This window comes from Terrapene carolina, unplaced genomic scaffold, assembly GCF_002925995.2.
Source record: "Terrapene carolina triunguis isolate 2854851 unplaced genomic scaffold, T_m_triunguis-2.0 Scaffold69, whole genome shotgun sequence".
Classification (NCBI taxonomy): Eukaryota; Metazoa; Chordata; order Testudines; family Emydidae; genus Terrapene; species Terrapene triunguis.
In genome coordinates this window covers 8679436-8700620 of record NW_020664420.1, presented here as the reverse complement: position 1 = coordinate 8700620, position 21185 = coordinate 8679436, and the positions used below count along the sequence as shown (strand labels likewise).

Below are 21185 nucleotides of genomic sequence, written 5' to 3'. Positions count from 1 at the left end.
TCGGAAATAATTTCACTAGGAACCAGTCTAATCACATGCCATATAGATTCTGGGCAGACGGCTAACCACTTTGTAGTGGCAGACTCCACAAATCTGTTCTTCATTTGAGCTTCTCCCTCTCCCTTCATCCTCTCAGTAAATTTAGTTACTGTAACACAGAGAAAATGTTCTTTGCCTGTGCAGCTTCATCTCAGGGATTTCTCAGCAGTATCACTGCTTTTCCCCACCTAGATCCTCAAACCGCAGGTGAGGAGATATCTTCTCAGGGCAGAGGGCAGGACAAACTTAATGACCTATGGATGAAGGGCCAGATCCTGAGCTGGTGTGAACTGAGATAGCTTCAGTGATGCTACTCCAACTTACATCAGCTGAAGATCTGACCCGACATATCTAAGCCCTGGTCTACATGGAGGGGGGACGGGGCGGGGGGATCGATCTAAGTTACGCAACTTCAGCTACGTGACTAATGTAGCAGAAATCAACGTAATTAGATCGACTTACTGTGGTGTCTTCACTGCGGTGAGTCGACTGCTGCTGCTCCCCCGTCGACTCTGCCTGCACCTCTCGCGGCACTGTAGTACAGGAGCTGACGGGAGAGCGCATGGAGGTCGATTTATCACGTCTAGACTAGACGCGATAAATCGATCCACTCTGGATCGATCGCTGCCCGCTGATCCAGCGGGTAGTGTAGACATACCCTAACTGGACTTCCCGCCCCCTCCCCCCACTGATTTAATTTTAAGGGAACAATTTTTGAAATCTACGTTTATTGAGAACACAAAGGTTGAAACTGGCCAAAACTAATGAAGAAACATAAATGGTAACTCATGTTCCTTCAAAAGGTAACTCAGTGCACACTAAGGCTACGTCTACACTAGAACGTTTACAGCAGCAGAGCTGTCCCGATGCATCTGCGCCGCTGTAAGATCTCTCGTGTAGCCGCTCTATGCCCACGGGAGAGAGCTCTCCTGTTGACATAATTAAACTACCCCCAACGAGCAGCGGTGGCTATGTCGGCAGGAGAAGCTGTCCCACCGACAGCACAGTGCACGCTACCACTTATGCCAGCAAAACGTATGTCGCTCAGAGGTGTGTTTTTTCACACCTCTGAGTGACAAAAGTTTGCAGACATACGTGCTAGTGTAGACATGGCCTTAATAATTACAGGCTTTGGTGGCTATAAAGAATGGAAAAAACAAACAAACTCACTTGGATTTTTGTACTTGACCTTACCATGAATTGGTGAAAATATTAAAAACAGAGATGGTTTTACAGTGCTGATTTCTAGACATTTCTAGTGAACCTATAATATTGGATCTAGTTGTATCTTGGCACCACTGCTTTTGCTGGAGGCTTCCCACCACAGAGCATCTTATAGAATGCATGTTATTTACACCAGTGGTACTGGTGATGCTTTCACATTCACATGGTGGACAGTCTCTCACTATTGAGAAACCTGGAAACATAAATTGGTGACCACTCTTAGATGGAGAAAAATGCTATTTTGTACTGTTTCTTTCATTCCTTAGCAATGCTGTTCAGTGGCCAGCAATGTCATAGCTAAAGTTTATTGTTATCAATGGACTTTCAGAAGATATGATTGGTGGTGTGTATAGTTCCAGGGGAAAAAATACATTTTCAGTCAACATTTAGATTCACGGGTACCTATGGAACAATCAAAATTTCAAATTACAAAGCAGTTAATGGCAGAATGAACACACTTTAATTGTCATACACAAATCACAAATCATTGAAAGATGGATTTCACATCACGGGAAGTTCTTAGACATTGTCCAAAAAAGGCTGGGGGAAAATTTCAGGGTGACTGAACAAAGTAACAGGCCAAATCCATTAAACCTGAATATCTGGGTACAGGACTTCAGCTAGAAAGCAACCTCTAGTAAAGGAAAACTATGAATAAACCTTCATGGCTGGCGGTGGAGAAGCATTTGAACAGAATTACTGTCATGTGGCTTGGCTTTGCCTCTTGGTGCTCCAAGAAAATTCCCAGTGATTAGGTGAAAATTCAAGTCTTAGAAGTGCAATTTCCAATTCTCCTCTGGGTTCTTCTTTTTTCCCTTCCTTTGATACATTCAGAGGTCAACTTGGAAATGTTGCAGATTATACTGGGTGAAAGACAGGAGCCACAGAAGCTGGCATGTATACTGGGAGGGCTGGGAACAGGAGCTGGAGATCGTGGTTATCGGAGGGCTCAATTCGATCATTCACACATTTCCCCTTATTGCCTGTATTTTAGGGGTTGTTTTTCTTTAACCCCCTCCCCCAAATAAAACAAAAAATCACTTTTAAATTCTTTGTTCAAGTCTGAAAAAGCAGCAGCAGCAAATGGATATATTAAGCTGCTTAAATAATTATTCTGATTGGCTGTGGACATTCTAAAGCAATCAAATAATCGACTGTGGATAACCCACATATCACATTACATCAACCTTGAAAATTTTTGTTTTCCATCTTTAGCATCGTCTTGAAAAGGGGGTGAGTAGAGTTTGTGTTCAGGTTGGTAAATTTTCATGACAATTCTGTGAGACTGCACTGAATCCAGTCTTAAGCAGCTGCTTCTTTCACACCTTCACACCCAAGGGGCAAGGCATCAGAGGGCAAACACCTTAAGGAGGGTTTAGATTCAAAGGCTACAACCCCGAACCTTATAACACTGCTGGGCTTTGTTGTTCTATAAAGTCCAATCTCTCACGGATATTCACTATAAAATATTGCTGCCCCTACTGTGACACAGTTTTCTCACAGACAACCTAATGCTGAGGTACTGCAAATGTTAGTCTTCAGAGAGCTAATCCCTAGACTGTTTCTGGAACTTAGAAATCAGTCTTTCCACAGAAGTCCAGTGCATTAGGCAATTTTTTACAGCTGAATCAAGGTCTTCTCTTTGTTTCTTGGACATGCTACTGTTGAGGATTCTATTTCCTGCTGTTTTCTCTTGCTTTGTATGCACCTTAGAAAAGACCCAAGCAGAGAAGTTTCGAATAACTGTGAACCATAAAAAAAAATCTCCTCTCCTCTTGTGGTATTTTCTCTGTTGGAAATTTTTGCCCTCAAACTTGGCTTCCTGCAAATAATTTCCCCCCAAGTAACGGACAAATCTGGTTCTCTCTTACACTGCCATAAAACATACTGAACATCCAAAAAAGATCTGGATTGAATCTTTATTCTTGTCAACAAGCAGGCAGAAATTCAATCTACTGGTCTACGTTGTGGAGTTCAGATCCAGATCTGTATTGCCTCAAGGTGGGTGGCTATTTGGATCTGGGGGTTTGTGTTTGGGTCTCATGTTTAATCAGGAGCTACACTCCAGTTTCATGGCACCAGAGGTGGGTTTGCTGAATCCATACTTCTTACTACCAGGGGAAAGGGAAGAAAACTGAATAACAGGAGAAAAGTGAAGAAAAAATTGGAATATACCATCCTCCCACATTATAAGCACTGATCAGTAGCCCCCTAATCACAAACTGCCTTTTGGAAAACAGCTTGTGAGTGTTACGAACACCAAAATAGATTTTCCAAGTGAGTTTCTGAGACCTGTTGCAACAATGAAATAAGGCAGATATTATATATGAATCTTAGCCGTCAGATTCACCCAACATTGGCAGCTATGCTCAGATCACAGGTGCCTGGAGGGAGGGTTATGTACTGTCACTTCCTTCTCTAATCTTCCATTAATAAGTGCTGAACAAATAAAGGGAAATTTCCACCCCCTAATTCTGTTAGACTTCATCAAGTAAGCACCAGAAGTGATGCAGTAAATAAAAGCATCAATAAAAAAGCAACTGCTAAGCCATGACATCATTTCCTGGTCACCATACAGGAAGTGAAGTAATGGCCTGCCCGTCCCTCTTTACCAATACAAAGTTACTGAAATAAGTAACTTCAAAACATGTTTCAAATATGGGGCTGGAACAGATCTCCTTTTCCAAAAAAGAAACTGAAGTTAGTCAACAGGATCCATAAATCTGGTTAACGTTACTCAGACCCCAAATGGTAAATATTGTGTTTACGTCCATCTCTCACAAATCTCTTGCCTTATATTATATATTAAAGCCCTAAGCCTGCAAGTTGATGAGCACCCACAAATCCCGTTGGCATCATTGGGAATTAAAGCCATGTCGTCCTGTGGGACTGGCCCCTAAGGAAGGGTTTGGTGGGCAGCGCTGCTCTTCTTAGGAATTACAGACTTACTACAGAATAGATACTTTAAAAAATAAATGTACCATATGCTTAGAAGCTGCGGTTTCTCTGCCAAACTTGCATGTGCTTCAAAACTAATACTTGTTTTACGACTGACACGAATCCATCTCAGTCTAAAAGCACGTCGCACACTTAACAGCTCACCTTCTTCCCTAATCAAGTCAAGTCACTGGCTTCACGTCTCATGCTAGACTGATCTGCCCTAGGGGCATTCTGCAAACACTTCTCAGCATTGCCAACACCACTTCAGCTTCACTGGTGTGAGCATTGTTGAGAACCCTAGAGTAGACGGAGCGCTAGGGTTTTTAAGCAAGTGAATCACCTAATCCTGCTTGGATCAGGTCTAGAGAACACAGTGCTTAAATTTCTGTCAACAGCCTCTTTACAAAGGGCTCCCAATGTTTCTAACACCAGTGAAACTGCACTAGTGTTAAATATGGTGGGACAAGTAGATGCGATGGCTGCCGCCTTTGCCAACACACTGGAGATTGAACTGGGCATCTCCAGAGCTCAAAAAGCACGAACTGTGACAGCTTGCTCTAAAGAATCAAACCTCTCTAGCTGGGGCTGTAACAGACTCATCTCTCTGCACATTGGGCATGGAGGTTGGGGACCTGTAACACACGCTCACCAGTGAGTTACATCCTTCCTTGGATCCAAGGAAGCTCATCCTCGGTGTCTGAGGCCCACATCAGTTTGAATTCCAGACAAGCTTCCACTACGTGACAGCTGCCATCTTGTCTGACCCACCAGGGGTTGAACCAGAGATCGCCAGAGCTAAAAGCATGAGCTGTTACAGTTCGAGCTGAAAGTCCCTCGCTGGGGCTGTAACAGACTCATATCCTCTGTGAACTGGACACAGAATGGGAATTGTAACACACACTCACCAGTGGGTTACACAGGTAAGGCCAGTGAGGTGCACTGTGGCTTCCGTCTTGTACTACCTCTACTCCATCTCTAGCCATTCACATTGCTCTCCTCTTTACACTTCATTTAGTGGAACGAAACAACCCTCTCTGACCCTCCTCCATATCAGAGGCTGTATTAGTTACACCGACTAAACAGACTATGCTTCTGACAAAGCAAAAGACGGGGACAGCCTCCTTCTGAGTTCCACGTCTATGCAATGCAAACCGAGAGACACTGGTTAGGAAAGTTTAGCTAATTAGAAGCCAAACCTGAAACATATATTTTCGGCTTTTCTTTCTTCCTTTCCAATGCCATATACTTGTCACCTTCTATTTACCAGTTTCCAAAGGAGAACTTCAAGTCTTAATTTCTCCCTCACCCTGTCTATTATTAGGACCAAGCATAAGGGACCTGGTTTAAATGTATAATTACAACTGTGACAGTAATTACAATAAAGCACTCTTTAAACAAACAAACAAAGTAAGTTACAAAAAATAAATGGATTATAGTTTAGTGGATGAGGAATACTGCGTCTTTAACAGCAAACAGCTGCAGAATGCCTGTGTTTCTTAGAATTACCAGCTCAGAGTGTACATTTTTTCAATTACCTTGATAGGTTACTGGCAAGAAGACTGTGGCTATGATACTTCTAAAGTGGCTTTTGGATTTTTTTAACTTCTTCTTCCAATTTAACACTCTTATGCCAACCATTCAAGAGCTCACATTATAACGTTATTTTCATGTTTCAAAGTTGATAGCAAATGTCCGTTTAAAAAAACCTAATAAAACAACAACAAAGAAAAATGAAAACCCAGTGCAAATAAATAAATCATCTTGTGTGAAATCCTAACCTAGAATCAGGTGTTGGTGGGGATTTTGCGGAGGGGTGGAGGTGGGGGGGAGAATAAAAAGTTGAAGACAAGGGGAGGGGGAAAAAATAATGAAAGCTTCGCTTTGACAAAAGCCGTCAATTACCGGCGTCTGGTGTGGAACGTGTCTTTCTTTGTCCTCCCAAGACATCTGCTGTGTGTTGTCTCCTGCCAGTTGGCTGGTGCAAGCCAAGAGAATGGCGTGAAAACAATGCTAGCCTGCACTTCCACTTGCTTTTCAAATTCTCCGTGTTCTTTCTAAAGCCAAACAATAACACGGCGGGATGCGCGGCTGCATGAGCAATGATTTAATAGAAGAAACTTGAAACAAAAACTCAGCAGGAAAGAGGAGTGGTGCTCCGCAACACAGCTGAAAAGAAACATGCTCCCCTGCCCCCCAACCTCATGAACATATTCTTAAGCATGCCGGGGTTTGTCTTCTTAGGTATTTTCTCATAAAGGTTCTCGCTTCTCTCTCCAGTAGCTGATCAATTTGTAGCACAGTTCCTTCCTGTTTCCTTTTAAGGTGCATGTCTTCTTCCTGCTCCCTTCCATCCCCACCGCCCCACGTTCTCAGGCTGTCAGTTTCTGGATTGTCTTGTTGTAGTACTGTGTGATGGTGGGCGTCAGGGGGTTCCAGTTGTTGGCGTGCAGCTCAATGACCTCGAGGAGGAGGGACCGTGTCAGCATGGACTCCGAGGGGCACAGCATCTTGTCACGTGCTATTGCCAGCAGCTCTGTCATCATCTCAGGCAGCTGGTCCTCCAGCAGCCGGCCTGTGCTTTGCAGCTGTCAAGAGAGAAGGGTTGAAAGTTGCGTGTTAAAGTGCAAGTCACCACTCCAGTGTTTATTATTGTTTAGTTTTAAAACTATCCTGATTGCGACTAAGATGTCAGCTTGGGCTTGTCATGTGGGGTGGTGGGGGGCCCAAGGGAAATATAAAGCTCAGTTAATCACAGCATTGCTACCAGAATCCCTCACTTTGTGCAGACTCTCCTGGAAAGTTATCCTGCAGGCACCCGTGCTTGTAAATTATTAAAGGAGGAAGAAAGTGCAGAGCTGGATGCAAGCATATGGCACCTCTGAAAAAGTGATGATGGCTGCAGAGAAACAACGGCGGAAGAGCCACAGATGGTCTGATGTTTGCTGTCATGTAACAACTCAAGTGCTTCTGGAGGCTACACTGAACAGCATTCAATTATAAGAACAAAATATTTACATAATAGGGCTGATTTCCAAAAGTGGAGCCCTCCTTTCTGGAGACGAAGTCCTCACCTGCATTTAGCACCTGCAACTGAGATATGAGTGCAAACCTTGAGATCTTGTACGCTGAACTACCTGGTTATGGGTGCAAATGTGACATAGGTACAGTGTGATAACTGGGCCTACAAATGTATCTTTATTGTGAGCTCAATTGTAAGGAAGTTTATAAAGTGTCACAATAACCTGTGACAATAAATGTTGATGGGAAAAGATACAAAGGAGATACAAAGACTGAATTAGTCCAAATAAAAAGGCCCTACTGATATAACTCAAGATCATGCCTGGCAAACAAGAAAAGTGTGCAACCGTCAATTAATGAACCAAAATTGGTGTGTCAGAAGTTAGGCCTAATTGGTGGACAAAATAAGGAGGGGGGTAGGCTATTCCATTCAAGACTCCCCTTTTTGTGTCCTCCAAAAGAGACTTTGGGGAGAAAAAGCTGGCTACCGCGACGCTAGCTGACTGAAAGATGAGAGATGGCGAAAGAGTGAGCTTTATCAATATGGCTACCACCCCCATCGTCTACTGGGATCCACAGGACCTTCTTCATCCTAACCCTGAAATATGTCCTGACCAGACTGGGCCAGAGAGAGGGAGACAGATGCTGACATCGCTACCTCCATCAGTTTCAGATCCCAACCACCACCTGGAATGTGAAACTTTGTCCCCCACACACTGTGTCCTTTTCCTTTCCTACCTTAATCATTCTCTTTCCTCTCTCTCTCCTTTTTCCTTTTGTCTAATAAGAGTCTGGTTTAGATGGCCAAGCTTGCATATTTTGCAACACTGCTATAAGCTTGTGACCAGAAAGGCAGCTAAATGCAATGCCAAAAACATCCGATGCTGGTACAAGTTTGGTACAGGCTGCTAAGATGACTACGTGTTCTTCTTGTACTTTTCCAGCAGCAGGGCTGAAGGTGAAAGATGAAATTTCTATCTTTGTTGTATTTTTCGCTCCTCTTTTTGTGTGTGTTCACCTTGTTTTGTCTTAAAGGAAGCAGGATTGTGCTTTAACAACAGCAACAATAACAGCTCACAAGAACAAAATCAGGGACAAAATCAGAAAGGCCAAGGCACAAAATGAGTGACACCAACAAGAGACAGAAAAGGCCAAAAGAAGAGGCTCTTTAAATACATTAGGAGCAAAAGAAAAATGAAGGAAAGTGTAGGTCCTCTACTTAGCAAGGAAGGAGAGCTAATAACTGATGACACCAAGAAGGTGAGGTGTTTAATGCCTATTTTGCTTGAGCCTTCACTAAAAAGGTTAACGGTGACCAGATACTCAACACAATTAATATTAACAACAAGGAGGAAGGAATATATGCCCAAATAGGGAAAGAACAGGTTAAAGAATATTTAGGTAAATTAGATGTATTCAAGTCGGCAGGACTTGATTAAATTCATCCAAGGGCCTTAAGGAACTAGCTGAAGCAATCTCAGAACATTAGCAATTATCTTTGAGAACTCAGAGGATAGGCAAGGTCCCAGAGGACAGGAGAAAAGCAAACATGGTATCTATCTTTTAAAAGCGGAACAAAGAGGACCCAGGGAATTGTAAACCAGTCAGCCTAACTTTGATACCTGGAAAGATACTGAAATAAATTGTTAAACAATCAATTTGTAAGCACCTAGAGGATAATAGGATTATAAGGAATAGCCAGCATAGATTTGTCAAGATCATGCCAAACCAACCTAATTGCCTTCTTTGACGGGGTTACTGGCCTAGTGGAATGGGAGGGGGGGGAAGAGGGAGGACACAGCAGATGTGATATATCTTGGTTTTAGTAACGCTTTTGATACAGTTCCACATGACATTCTCATAAGAAAACTAAGGAAATACGGTGTAGATGTAATTAGTATGAAATGGGTGCACAACTTGTTGAAAAACTGTACTCAAAGAGGAGTTATGTATGGTTCACTGTCAAATTGGGAAGGCAGGGTACATTTAGTGGGGTCCCAGAGGTGTCAGTCCTGGATCCGATAGTATTCAATATTTTCATTAATGACTTGAATAATGGAGTGGAGAGCATGCTTATCAAATCTGTAGACGATACCAAGCTGGAAGGGGTTGCAAGCACTTTGGAGGGTAGGATTAGAACACAAAACTACCTTGACAAATTGGAGAATTGGTCTGAAATCAGTAGGATGAAATTCAATAGAGACAAGTGCAAAAGTACTTCACTGAGGAAGGAAAAATCAAATGCACAACTACAAAATGGGGAATAATTGGCTAGGTGGTAGTACTGCTGAAAAGGGTCTGGGGGCTGAAGTGGATCACGAATTGAATATGAGATAACAATGTGATGCAAAAAAGGCTAATATCGTTCTGGGGTGTATTAACAGAAATGTTGCATGTAAGACACAGGAGGTAATTATCATGCTCTACTCGGCACTGGTGAGGCCTCACCTGGATTACTTTGTCCAATTCTGGGCGCAACTTAGGAAAGATGTGGACAAACTGGAGCGAGTTCAGAGGAGGGCAACAAATGTGATAAAAGGTTTAAAGAAAACCTGACCTACATGGAAAGACTAAAAATATTGGGCATGTTTAGTCTTGAGAGAAGACAACTGAGGGGGTACCTGGTAATAGTCTTCAAATATGTTAAGGACTGGTATAAAGAGCACTGTGATTGATCGTTCTCCATGAGCACTGGAGGTAGGACAAGAAGTAATGGGCTTAATCTGCAGCAACAGAGATTTAGGTTAGATACTCACTTTGTAACTATAAATTAAGCTCTGGAAGAGGCTTCATCATCACTTCCCGAGGTCCCTTCCAGCCCTACATTTCTATGATTCTCTAATCTTGCTCAAATAATTGCTAGTCTTCCCTCTTCTCAGTGTTACTCACTAGGTACTGTACTGAGGCCATGTATTCCTAAGCCTCCCAAAAAAAATTTTTAACAAAATTTTTTAACATTCAGTGGTATATCATGAAGAACTGAACAGTCAGAGTGGGAATTTCAAAAGCACTCACTCCAACAGGAGTAGTGCTGAATGCTTTACCAAATCCCACTTGAAAATCAATCTGACAAAACAAAATGCATGCTGTGATATGATAGTCTGGGTTTTTAAATGTTCATTCAGTAATTTTGCTGATTCACAAGTGTCAGTTAACCCCCAGTCATTAATGTGAATTTAGGAAGGTTGTACTGAATTGGTAATCTCTATAAAATGATGATTTTCATTTATCAGGTATGGTGTAGAGAATCTCAAATTGCTTTAAAACAATGAATCCTCAAAACATTCTTGTGGGATAGAATACGGCATTGCAGCCATTCAGCAAAGGTGGAAATTGAGGTACAGAAAGGTTGGTGACTAGTCCGAGTTCACACCATACCCATGGCAAGGCATGGACTAGAACACATGTATCCAGAATGCCAGACTCTGCTCCAGCCATAATGCTGCAAATCCTTTTCCTATTATTATCTTATGGTAGCGCCGGCTATTATTAAGGTTGCTCCACACTTTCCATTATTAGACCCTGTTTTCAGTTGTTTATAACTTTGCCAATCTTTAACCATTTGAGCTGAAATTTCCCAAGCCAGGTGTCTGCCTCAGTCTGAGTCTTTTCGCAGAATTTCAGCCAAAACAATTCAGCCATTTCCAAGAGACACACTAGTGAAAAATAAGTTGTTTTGTCCATGTTAAATTCTGGCAACCATTTCTTTGAAATGCTTTAGCGCCTCCAACGTTGAAGCAGGGACTTGAAATTTGGCAAGGGGGTGGGATGGCCTTTGTGTCAGGGATGTGCCTTTTGTCAGCCTCTCGAAAAACTGCCCAAATTTGGCCAAGTTAAAAGCCTTTAATATATATATATATATCTATATATTGCAGTTTGCACATGCTGAGTAGTGACTTGCTAGAGCTTTGAAGCTAAAAACTCTGATTATTCCGTCCACACTGAGCATGCTCCTCCACCCAGGGCAGAGCAGAACTTTCCCTGGAATTGCAACTCTCAGCTGCTGTGGGCTATGCCAGGGCTGGGCCCCTAAACTAAGAGCAGGGAGACTGTCTCTCCTGTGCTCTCAGCATTCGCCTCTCCTGCCACCCAGGCAGCGTGGAGGAAGAAACAGCCTTTTTCAATTGGAGAGGGGACAAGAACGATAACGGGGGGGGGAAGGGGACGGAGACAGACTTGGAGAAGGATCCTTAGGTACGGAAGACAACACATGACTGAGACTGGAGGCTTGGGCGGGGTGGGGAGAGGGAGACTGGGACAGGAAGCCATGTGGGGAGACTGGAACTGGAAGCTGGGTGGCGGGAGACAGTTTCATAGATTTTAAGGCAAGACGGGACCAACAGATCATCTAGTCTGACCTCAAAGGAGATTGAGACTAGTTGGGCAAAGAGACTGGGACCCAGTGTGGTGGGGGGAAAGGGATGGGGAGGGGAGACAAATCTGACAAGAAGCCAGGGTGCAGGGGAGAATGGGACTGTCTGCAAAAAGACTGGGACAAGGAACTGGAGGGGAAAGGGAGGGAAATGGGATGGGGACAAGAGCTTGACAAGAAGTCCAGAAAGGGACTGGGACTGGGAACCAGTGAAGATGGGGAACACATAGGCTGGATGGCGGGCAGCTGGAGGCTGTCAGGGAAGAGAGACAGATCAGATGAAGAGCCAGAATTCCCAAGACTGGAGATATAAGTGACAGGGGGAACACGCAGAAGAATCTGTGCCCACTACAGCTCATATCCCTTTCGAGCCTGGAATAGAACTCATGATTCCTGATTCTCACCATTTCACTGTTGTCAGAAAATATCTGTGAAACCTACTGGCAAAGTGTTTCACCCCCACTCTAGTGCTGGTCCACACAGAGGATGACAACCTACTATTGCTATCCGGTACTCCATTAGCTCAAGTGGCAGAGGCCTGTGTGGTGGATCTAGGACAGTCTTTTTGTTCTGTGGGCAGCACCTAGCACCGTGGGGTCCTGGTCCATGACTAGGGTGCTTAGGTGCTACAGTAATACAAATAATAAATATGAATAAAGGTTCCAACCATGCTGATGACCCATGTGGGTTTCAATATGATGCCACATGATGGAATTTCAATGTTTTCAGTTAGTTTTTTTTTAAACCTAGGAAATTACACACAAAAATTCATTAAAAGAACATTAATATTACAAAGTCAAGCACTCATACATTAGGAAATGTCAGAATCAAGGTAGTCTATGCAATCTTATCCAGCCCCCTGGTGTTTCTGCCTTATGACCACGAGACAGTCTTTAATTACATGATCGCATACTATTTTTTCCACAGGACCCCTGTCTCATTCAATGCACAGGAGGGAGATGCTCTGGGGTTGAATCAGGTTTGGGTAGTGAAGGAGGCTGTTCTCTGTAGGCTCCCTGGCTCATTTGTTGCAGAGTTTGGAAGGTGTGTAGTGAAGAAGGCAGGGGATTACAGAAGACAAAGGAGGGTCTCATGCTTAAGGCAGTTGAATGCTGCTCTGGAGTAGTGGATTTTATCCCTGCTTCTGCCACAAAGAGTTCCTTTGTGATTCTGAGCAAGTCACTTACACCAAACTTTTCACAAGTGGTCACTAATGATGTATTCTCATTTTCTGGGTGCCTGGCTTGAGACGCTGGGGTCTGGCTTGCCAAAGTGCTGAGCACTCACAGGTGCAGCTGATGTCAATGGGAGCGGTGCTTTGAACATATAAATGGCACAGGCAACCTTAATCCTGGCATATCCTAACTTCTGAATGCTTGACTTTGCTACCTTGACGTTCTTTTTAACATAGGCTTTTTTTAAGTGCAATATAAAATATAAAGCAAAAGTCAGTCGGGTAGCGTGGCACTGTATGCACAGTGATGGGACTCACATTTAGGATTCTGGGCCCCAGGCCTGGTTGAGACCGAGCGTGCAGTGTATATACCTAAAGTGATGGCTCATCTCTAGAGGCTAATGAGACGCTCCAGATTTCACTGCTGACTGCCAATCAGAACACTGCATTGAGGGTGGTGCAGGCCTATCACAAGGGTGGTCAGCCCGGGGGAAAGCAGAAGCAGCATGTAAGGAGGGAAGAACTATGGGGGACTGAATGGGGGAGGGAAAGGGAAAGAAAATCCTCAGCAATTGAAAATAAATCAGGGCAGTAAGAGGAATGTCAGTCTTTGAGCGCAAAGTGTCCTGTGTCATATAGGAGCCTGGGGAAAAGAGATGTAGCCCTATCTTAAGACATTTTAACATCTTGACGGGGGACCAAGTTCTAGCAAGATTCCACTGTGAGCAGTAGATGGGACCTTAAATGGATTTTGTAACCACGTCCAAAGCTTTAGCCTGGTTACTGAGCCCTGGAAAAGTCCTGTTTAGATGGGAGATTGGAATTGCATTGGAAGTGAGACAGGGAACAACTGGGTTATATCTAGGTTCCCCTGACCCAATTTGATTTGTGCTGCAAAGAGGAACTCAATACTTCACCCTTGTGGTCATTAGGTGGTTAGGACATTAACTTAACATTTCACTTGTATAACGGCCCTTCCAGGAGCTCAGAGCCAGCACACACTGGGCTGGGCACTTGCTCAGTACTGACTCATGTTGAATCGCCAGTGTTATTTCAGATATTCCCCACCTAATACTGGCCTGCCTTGACTATACATAGCTTGTGATGGGACCATAACACAAAGCAATAAGGCTGCAGGGTGTAGTTTGCTATATTCAAATATAATGAAACAGACACATTCATAATGGTAATACCCTTTTCACAGAAAAGGAGTTGTGGGATTTTTGATGATCCTAGGTGGTCAGGAGCTTGGTTTCACACCTTGGCCTGGGGTCATATGTAGCACAAGGCTGTGGGACTGAAATTGTGGTCCCTCTTGAGAACTTTCATTTTGGTTGCAATGTCCCTCAAATAAACAAACAAGTTAAAAAAATAAATATAAAAAAGAGGGCCTGATTCTCCACTGCTTGCCCTCCTGTCACCATTTACCTCTGCGCAGAACAAGTGCAAAGGGGGGGCTGCAAACACCACCGTTCTGATTTTACAACCACTTGGAACAGGTGTAAACAATGACACAAGGTGCAAAGCTGTGAGGAATTTGGCTCAGAATATCTGAGGTCCCAACAGCCCCTTCATACCTCCATGGAACAGCAAAGGACAGCATCTTCTTTCACATCCTGAGATTGCAACAACTGCAAGAGAGAGAGAAAAAGAGGCAGCCGGTTATTAAAGCATGCCTTGTTTCTACTGCATTATAATCCCTCCCCTACTAAACTGCTCCTTCCATTTTTTAACCTGTGTTCGCTTTCCTCACAGCCACAGCAGGGAAAAGAAGAAAGTGGAGGGGAAAAAGGAAAGATGTCTCTGGTGTGAATTAAGAGAAACAAGGCCAGAAGGCAGCATTTCCACTGATGAGATCGAGGAAGCAGAGCAGAACATGCATAGTAGTTAGATAATAACTTTCAAGGGAAATGTTAAGTATATAGTGAGAGTTTTTAGGACGTAGGTAACTGTACACAAGGAAATGCACTGAGTCCCACCAAGTCATTTCACATACATAGGAGTCTGGGGGTCCCTGATAGGTATGGTAGGCGTTCTTCAAAGGCCGCTTCAGAAATCATCATTCACCACAGCTCCGCTCCAAACTGAATTAACAAATTTGTCACTTGTTATTTACAATTCAGACCAATGAATAAACTCCGGTACGGATCAGCTGGCTGTGCCCTCTGTCCTTTTAAAGCCCCGGAAAATCTTATCTCAGACCTCAATGCAGGCTTCCTTTTCGTAAGTCACAGAGCCCGATGTTCTTGCAGTTAGGTCTCATCGCCACCCTCTCAGCAGCCTGGACCCCCATCATCTCTGATGGACCAATCTCCGGAGACACCTTTCCTGGCAAACTCAGACCAAACCGATTCCAGCTGGCCGGTCTCCACACTCCATCCTCCAGCCGGCCTCCTCCCACTGCCGACTTTCAAACAAACATTCTAGGGTGGCTCCTGGCAACCGGTACAAAGTGAGCCGCAGTGAATCTTAGAGCCTGGCTGGACACACTTGGACTTGTGGGGCCTCTTTAAAAATAGCTGTGTAGATGCTGCTGCTTGGGCTCTAAAGAAGAGGGGTAAGCTTCAGAACCCCTGTAAAAAGGGAGGGATAGCACAGTGGTTTGAGCATTAGCCTGCTAAAACCAGGGGTGTGAGTTCAATCCTTGAGGGAGCCATTTAGGGATCTGGGGCAAAAATCTGTCTGGGGATGGTCCTGCTTTGAGCAGGGGATTGGACTAGATGACCTCCTGAGGTCCCTTCCAACCCTGATATTCTAATATCTACACAGCTATTTTTACTGCAGAAGCCCAAGTCTGTTGACCTGGGCTGAGACTTGCAGCCGTGGACTGTGTAGACACACCCTTAGAGTCCTTAGGTTTCAAACCACTATTTCACTTCCACCCACATATTTTACTTCCCACATATCTCAAACCTAAAATAATCTAAAAGCAATACATTTCCTAACATTCTCCCACAACTTGTCTACACGCAGAAGTTGCACCAGTTTTACTTCAATCAGTTTAAAAAGTGATTTTGTTTAAGCTGTGCAAGCCCTCGCATGGACAAACTTACACCGGTTTAAAATAGGTTACATTGGGTAAGTATGCCCAAAGGATACATCTACACTGCAGCTGGAAGGGTAATTTCCAGCTTGGGTAGGTGAACACACGCTAGCTTTGATTGAGCTACTGCACTAAAAACAGTAGCGTAGCCACAGCGGCACGGGCGGAGGTATAGGATAGCTGCCGAGTTCGCACCTAGGGTCTTGGATGTAATTGGACTCTGGTAACTAGGCCGGGCTACCGAGACTACACTGCTATTTTTAGTGCGCTAGCCTGTGCTGGAAATTACAGCTTCAGCTGCAGTGTAGACGTAGCCAAAGTTGCCCTGGTTTAACTAAATTGGTTTAACATCACATCTTGAGTGAAACCAGGTTTAACTTTGTGTTTAGACACATGCTGAAGCCAACAAATTCATGACAGCATAAACTCATCATCATATCTTACTTTTCCCCCACTCCTATCTTTTTGCCCTTTGCTTGCTTTTAATTACATTCATTTTTGTTTCCGGTGTTTAAGTGCGACTGACGTAAGGTGAAAGCGCTTATGAAATCACAGTCGTACTTGTGGTGTAGACACTGTCTTAGTTAGCAAATCGGTTGGAGATGCATGAGCCGGAATGGGATCCAATGTTGGCTCTGTGGTGGCTTCTAGAAGTGAGGTGAGAAAAAGGAGCAAAGATGCTGGGAAAGAAAATGCTATTCTTCTACCGTCACTCTCCCTGACCATAACTGCACCTTCAGTATGCTGGGGTGGGGGTGGGAGGATTAGGGCAAAGGCACCAGTTGTCTGGCACTGCTACCCTATCACCACTCTGATGATGGGGGCATAGGTGCTGGAACTAGGGGAGCTGCCGCATCCCCTGGCTTGAAGTGGATCCCATCATATACAGGGTTTACAATTTGGTTCAATGGCTCTCAGCATCCCCACTGTACAAATTGTTCCAGCACCCCGGATGTGGGAGAGGACGGAGGTACAGAAGCCCATCTCACTTCTTCTGTCATGGAGCATTCATGCATGAAGAAGCAGTTGCGTTGTGGGGCGGAGGGAATCTCCTGCATTGCCCGTGAAGAGCACACACCCTATCCTAGGAAAGCTGCTTCTCACACATGCAGTGGACACGACAGTCTCACTGCAGAAGTTAAGAAGAGCTGAGGGGCAGAGCTCAGTCTTCCAATCAGCTCCCAACCTCAGTTCCTATTGAGGCCAACTCTGCCCTCATCAGCCACTCACAGCACTCATCAACTTTCTCTGTGGAGTGGCTTCACGTAGGTGTGTGCGTGCACACACTGTGGAGGGATTGGGGCTGGATTTCTGAGGGACAGACATATAACCACTTTGTGAGGGTATCTAGAGGAGTGATACATTGTGGAGCATGTATGGGAGGAGAGAGACGCTTCTGGGGGAACGTGAGGAAACAGTCATTGTGAGGGCACCTGAGAGACAGGGATGTTTCTGGGGTGGATGGGAAACATGGGAAAGAGGAGGGAGAGATGGATTTACAGCTAGAGAGGGAGGAAGGAAAACAGAGGAGAAGGAGGAAGCAGCTGCTGAGGGAAGACAGCAAGCATACACTCTGGACCAGGCCATGGGCAGGCTTAGTCCCTGAAAGAAAGATGGCCATCAACAAGTTTAGGCTTGAAATTAGACAAAGGTTTCTAAACATCAGAGGAGTGAAGTTCCAAGGGGAACAGTGGGGGCAAAAAACCTACCTGGCTTCAAAACTGAACTTGATAAGTTTATGGAGGGAGTGGTATGACTGCCCACAATGGCATGTAGCCAATCTGCGAATGGTAGTAGCATTGGCTGGCGATGGGACATTACATGGGGAGGGCTCTGAGTTACTACAGATAATTCTTTCCTGATGTCTGGTTGTTGGGTCTTGCCGAAATGCTCAGGGTCCAACTGACCGCCATATTTGGGGTCAGGAAGGAATTTGGCAGAGACCCTGCCTCACACTGGCAGAGACCCCAGGGTGGTTATTTTGCCTTCCTCTGCAGCCTGGGTCACAAGTCACGTACAGGTTTGAACTAGTGGAAATGGTGGATTCTCTGTAACCTGAAGTCTTCAAATCATGATCTGAGGACTTCAGAGGTTATGGGTCTATTACAGGAATAGGTGGGTGAGGTTCTGTGGCCTCCAAAATGCAGGAAGTCAAACTAGATGATCACATTGGTCCCTTCTGGTCTATGTGTCTATTAGCTGGGAGCTCAGGAAGACTAGGGGTTAGGAAGAACATTTTGGGCCCATCTGCACTGGCCTCCCAGTGCAGATTTATACATGGCTTCTGCTAATCCTGCTTACCACCATGAGGAGGGTCAGACAGTTGGTCAGTCTGATGTGGGTCAGACCAAGGTTGGTCTTGTGGCCAAAGCACTGGACTCAGACGCAGCCTAGTGCATTCTTTTAAAATACTGTTTTGGCCCAGCTGGCTTAACAGTGTGGTAAATCCCTCTAGTGGGAATTGTGTTTAAAGCCAGTTCATAAACATGGCTGTGAGGCCAGTGTAAACACAGCCATTAGACAGGTGGGAAGGAACAGCGTAGAGTAAAGGTAGTGATGAACGGGGGCCCTTTCAAATGCTGCTCCATGGAGAAGGGACGGATGGGGTAAGAGAGGGGGCTCTTCCCACCTGCTATCATAACAAGCTAATAATAAACATGGAGCATTTAAACAGTGATGGGGTACTGCCTCCTCTGGAGATGTGTTTTCAAAAGCAGTTTTCATAGAATCATAGGCTTAGAAGGGATCGCAAAGGCCATCTAGTCTAACCCCGTGTGAAGGTGCAGGAGTTTAGTCACATTACGCCCTGTCTGCACTGGGGGCTGGACTGTGCTAGACGAAACCATTTCTAAAATGGGTGATTTGTGTGGCACAGGCAGGGCTGAATCAATGCCTCCCGTGCTAGCTTAGATGGCTGCGCATAAGCCTCCCTGCAGACGGAAATAACAGATCTCTAAGCTACTCCTCAAACCTAAGGGGGCTAAACTGGCTGACACACCTCACATTTGCATGCAAGGGCTGCTGGCTGGTTAGGTCTGTGCAGGTTGGGGCTATAGAGCTCAGGGCCAGGGATTTTGATATTTGGCCAGTGATTTTGTAACCCTTTTCAAAGGAATGTTATTCTGATGCTCACTATGCTTCTCCCTTTGTCTCCCTGAGTATCCTAGGCATAGGAGAAGAGTCCGTGGGGCTGGCGCCCCTGCTAGACTGCACCCTCTGAGTGGCTCCTATGCACCGGCAGGCTGGCACGGCTGCCAACAATCGTGTTAACCTCGCCGCCTGCCTCTGCAGCCCTGGGAGATCTCTTCTGTATCTACCCTTGGCTCCAAGGCTCCAGCGCTGAACGGCATAAGAGCCATATCCTGAATTCCCATGGCATGTGTGACACCCAGTCCCAATGGGAAATCAAGTCAATGGAAGTCACATGCATGCGGAGTGCACAGTTTGACCCTGAGGTAATGAAGTTTGAACCATTCAGCTGCTGTTGGAATTGCAACTTTGAAGTGTCTGGCTTTTGTGTGATCAAAGTCTCAACCTAATTAATTGCATTAGCAGTTTAATGTATTTTATCCAAATATATTATTTATGCCTATTATGTAAGCACCCCTCCTACATTATAATTATGATCTATATTTAAAAATTTATAACTCCACACTGTATATCGGAGTGGGCAAACTTTTCGGCCTGAGGGCCACATCGGGTTTCTGAAATTGTATGGAGGGCCGGTTAGGGGAGGCTGTGCCAGACATGGCCCGGCTCCCACCCTCTATCCGACCCCCCCACGCTTCTCGCCCCCTGATGGCCCCCCCCACAGGACTCCTGCCCCATCCAACCCCCCTAGTTCCCTGTCCCCTGACCGCCCCCGGACCTCCCCGCCCCCGACTGCCCCCCGCCGCCACATCCAACTCCCCCCACTCATTCCTGACTGCCTCCCCGGGAACCCTGCCCCATCCACTCCTCCCTGTCCCCTGACCGCCCCCAGAACCCCCGCCCCGACTGCCTCCCACCGTCCCATCCAACTCCCCCTCTCATTCCTGACTGCCCCCTGGGAACCCTGCCCCATCCACCCCTCCCTGTCCCCTGACTGCCCCCAGAATCCCTGCCCCTGACTGCCCCCGCCGCCCTATCCAACCCCCCCCTCCTTCCTGACTGCTCCCCCAGGACCCTTGCCCCCATTCAACCCCCCTGTTCCCAGCCCTCTGACCGCCCCGACCCCTATCCACACCTCCGCCCCCTGACCACCACCCCGAACTCCCCTGCCCTCTATCCAACCCCCCCCCCCATACCGCACTGCCTGGAGCACCGGTGGCTGGTGCTGCTACAATCACGCCGCCCAGAGCACCAGGACAGGCAGCGGCGCCGTCCGGCTGGAGCCAGCCACGCCACCACACAGCACAGAGCACAGGGTCAGGCAGAGCTCTACAGCTGCGCTGCTCCAGAAGCTCGCAGCCCCACTGCCCAGAGCATTGCGACCGTGGTGCAGTGAGCTAAGGCTGTGGGGGAGGGGGAACAGCAGGGGAGGGGCTGGGGGCTAGCCTCCTGGGCCAGGAGATCGGGGCCGGTCAGGAGGGTCCCGCGGGCCGGATGTGGCCTGCGGGCCATAGTTTGCCCACCTCTGCTGTATATGCTATATTTGCAGAAATACTACCACAGAAATCAGTCGTCTTTCCAAAACAATCAGTCGTCTTTCCAAAACAGGCACTCACATCTATCAGGACAGCTACAAAATGTGGAAGAAGGAGCTTAACAGAGTAGAGAAAACAGAGTAATGGGGAGGAGGAGCAAGAGGGAGACAACAGCATGGGTGAGAGGAGACTCACACAGTTCTCTATCTAACCTGTAATCATCCCCTGGAGGCTTGGACTGTCCTAGGGCAAACTTCCTTTTGCTCCTGAGTCAGTTCCTCATATCAAGAGAAGCCATGGAATGAGAGAAGCGGTGCCGGCTGGAGAGTAGACAAAGAGTCTACTTGATTTCCTAACAGGAGGAGCCGCATGCCAGAATCTGCCTGACTGGTAGGATCATACCCAACCTTTGTTGCGAAAGGATTCTCACTTTTGCTCAGGGTTTCTGGTGCTAACAGCTTTATAGGCTGGAAGGAGACACCCCAAGAACACTAATTCAGATCTCCGGAAGGGAGGGCTCCTGCTTCCGAATTTCTGTATTCCTGTGACAGATACAGCACATGTCAATCTGTTTGGGAAGGCTAGCATGTCTGGATGGGCTCAGGGGGTTACATGTTTTCATGAACAAATGAAAATAAACTTTATAGGCTCTCTTCCTGGAAATAATGTGTGCTGCGTGGTAAGAGTGATTTCATGGGAGCTGTAATGCATTTTTCCTAGAATTCATTAATCTTTGCACTCAAATGGTTC

At 45.8% G+C, this 21185-nt stretch overlaps 1 protein-coding gene across 5 annotated transcripts in view; it reads right to left on the bottom strand.

Moving 5' to 3' along the window:
• Window positions 1-962: 962 nt before the first annotated feature.
• The window catches only part of CTIF (cap binding complex dependent translation initiation factor), a 240841-nt gene continuing 220618 nt past the window's right edge, over window positions 963-21185 (bottom strand). For all 5 annotated transcript variants that reach the window (XM_024196380.2, XM_024196382.2, XM_024196383.2 and 2 more), the window contains 2 exons: window positions 14345-14398; window positions 963-6788 (listed from right to left, as the gene is read on the bottom strand). In XM_024196380.2, the coding sequence (XP_024052148.1) occupies window positions 6573-6788; window positions 14345-14398 (270 nt within the window). In that variant the 3' untranslated portion in view covers window positions 963-6572. The remainder of the gene's footprint in view (window positions 6789-14344; window positions 14399-21185) is intronic.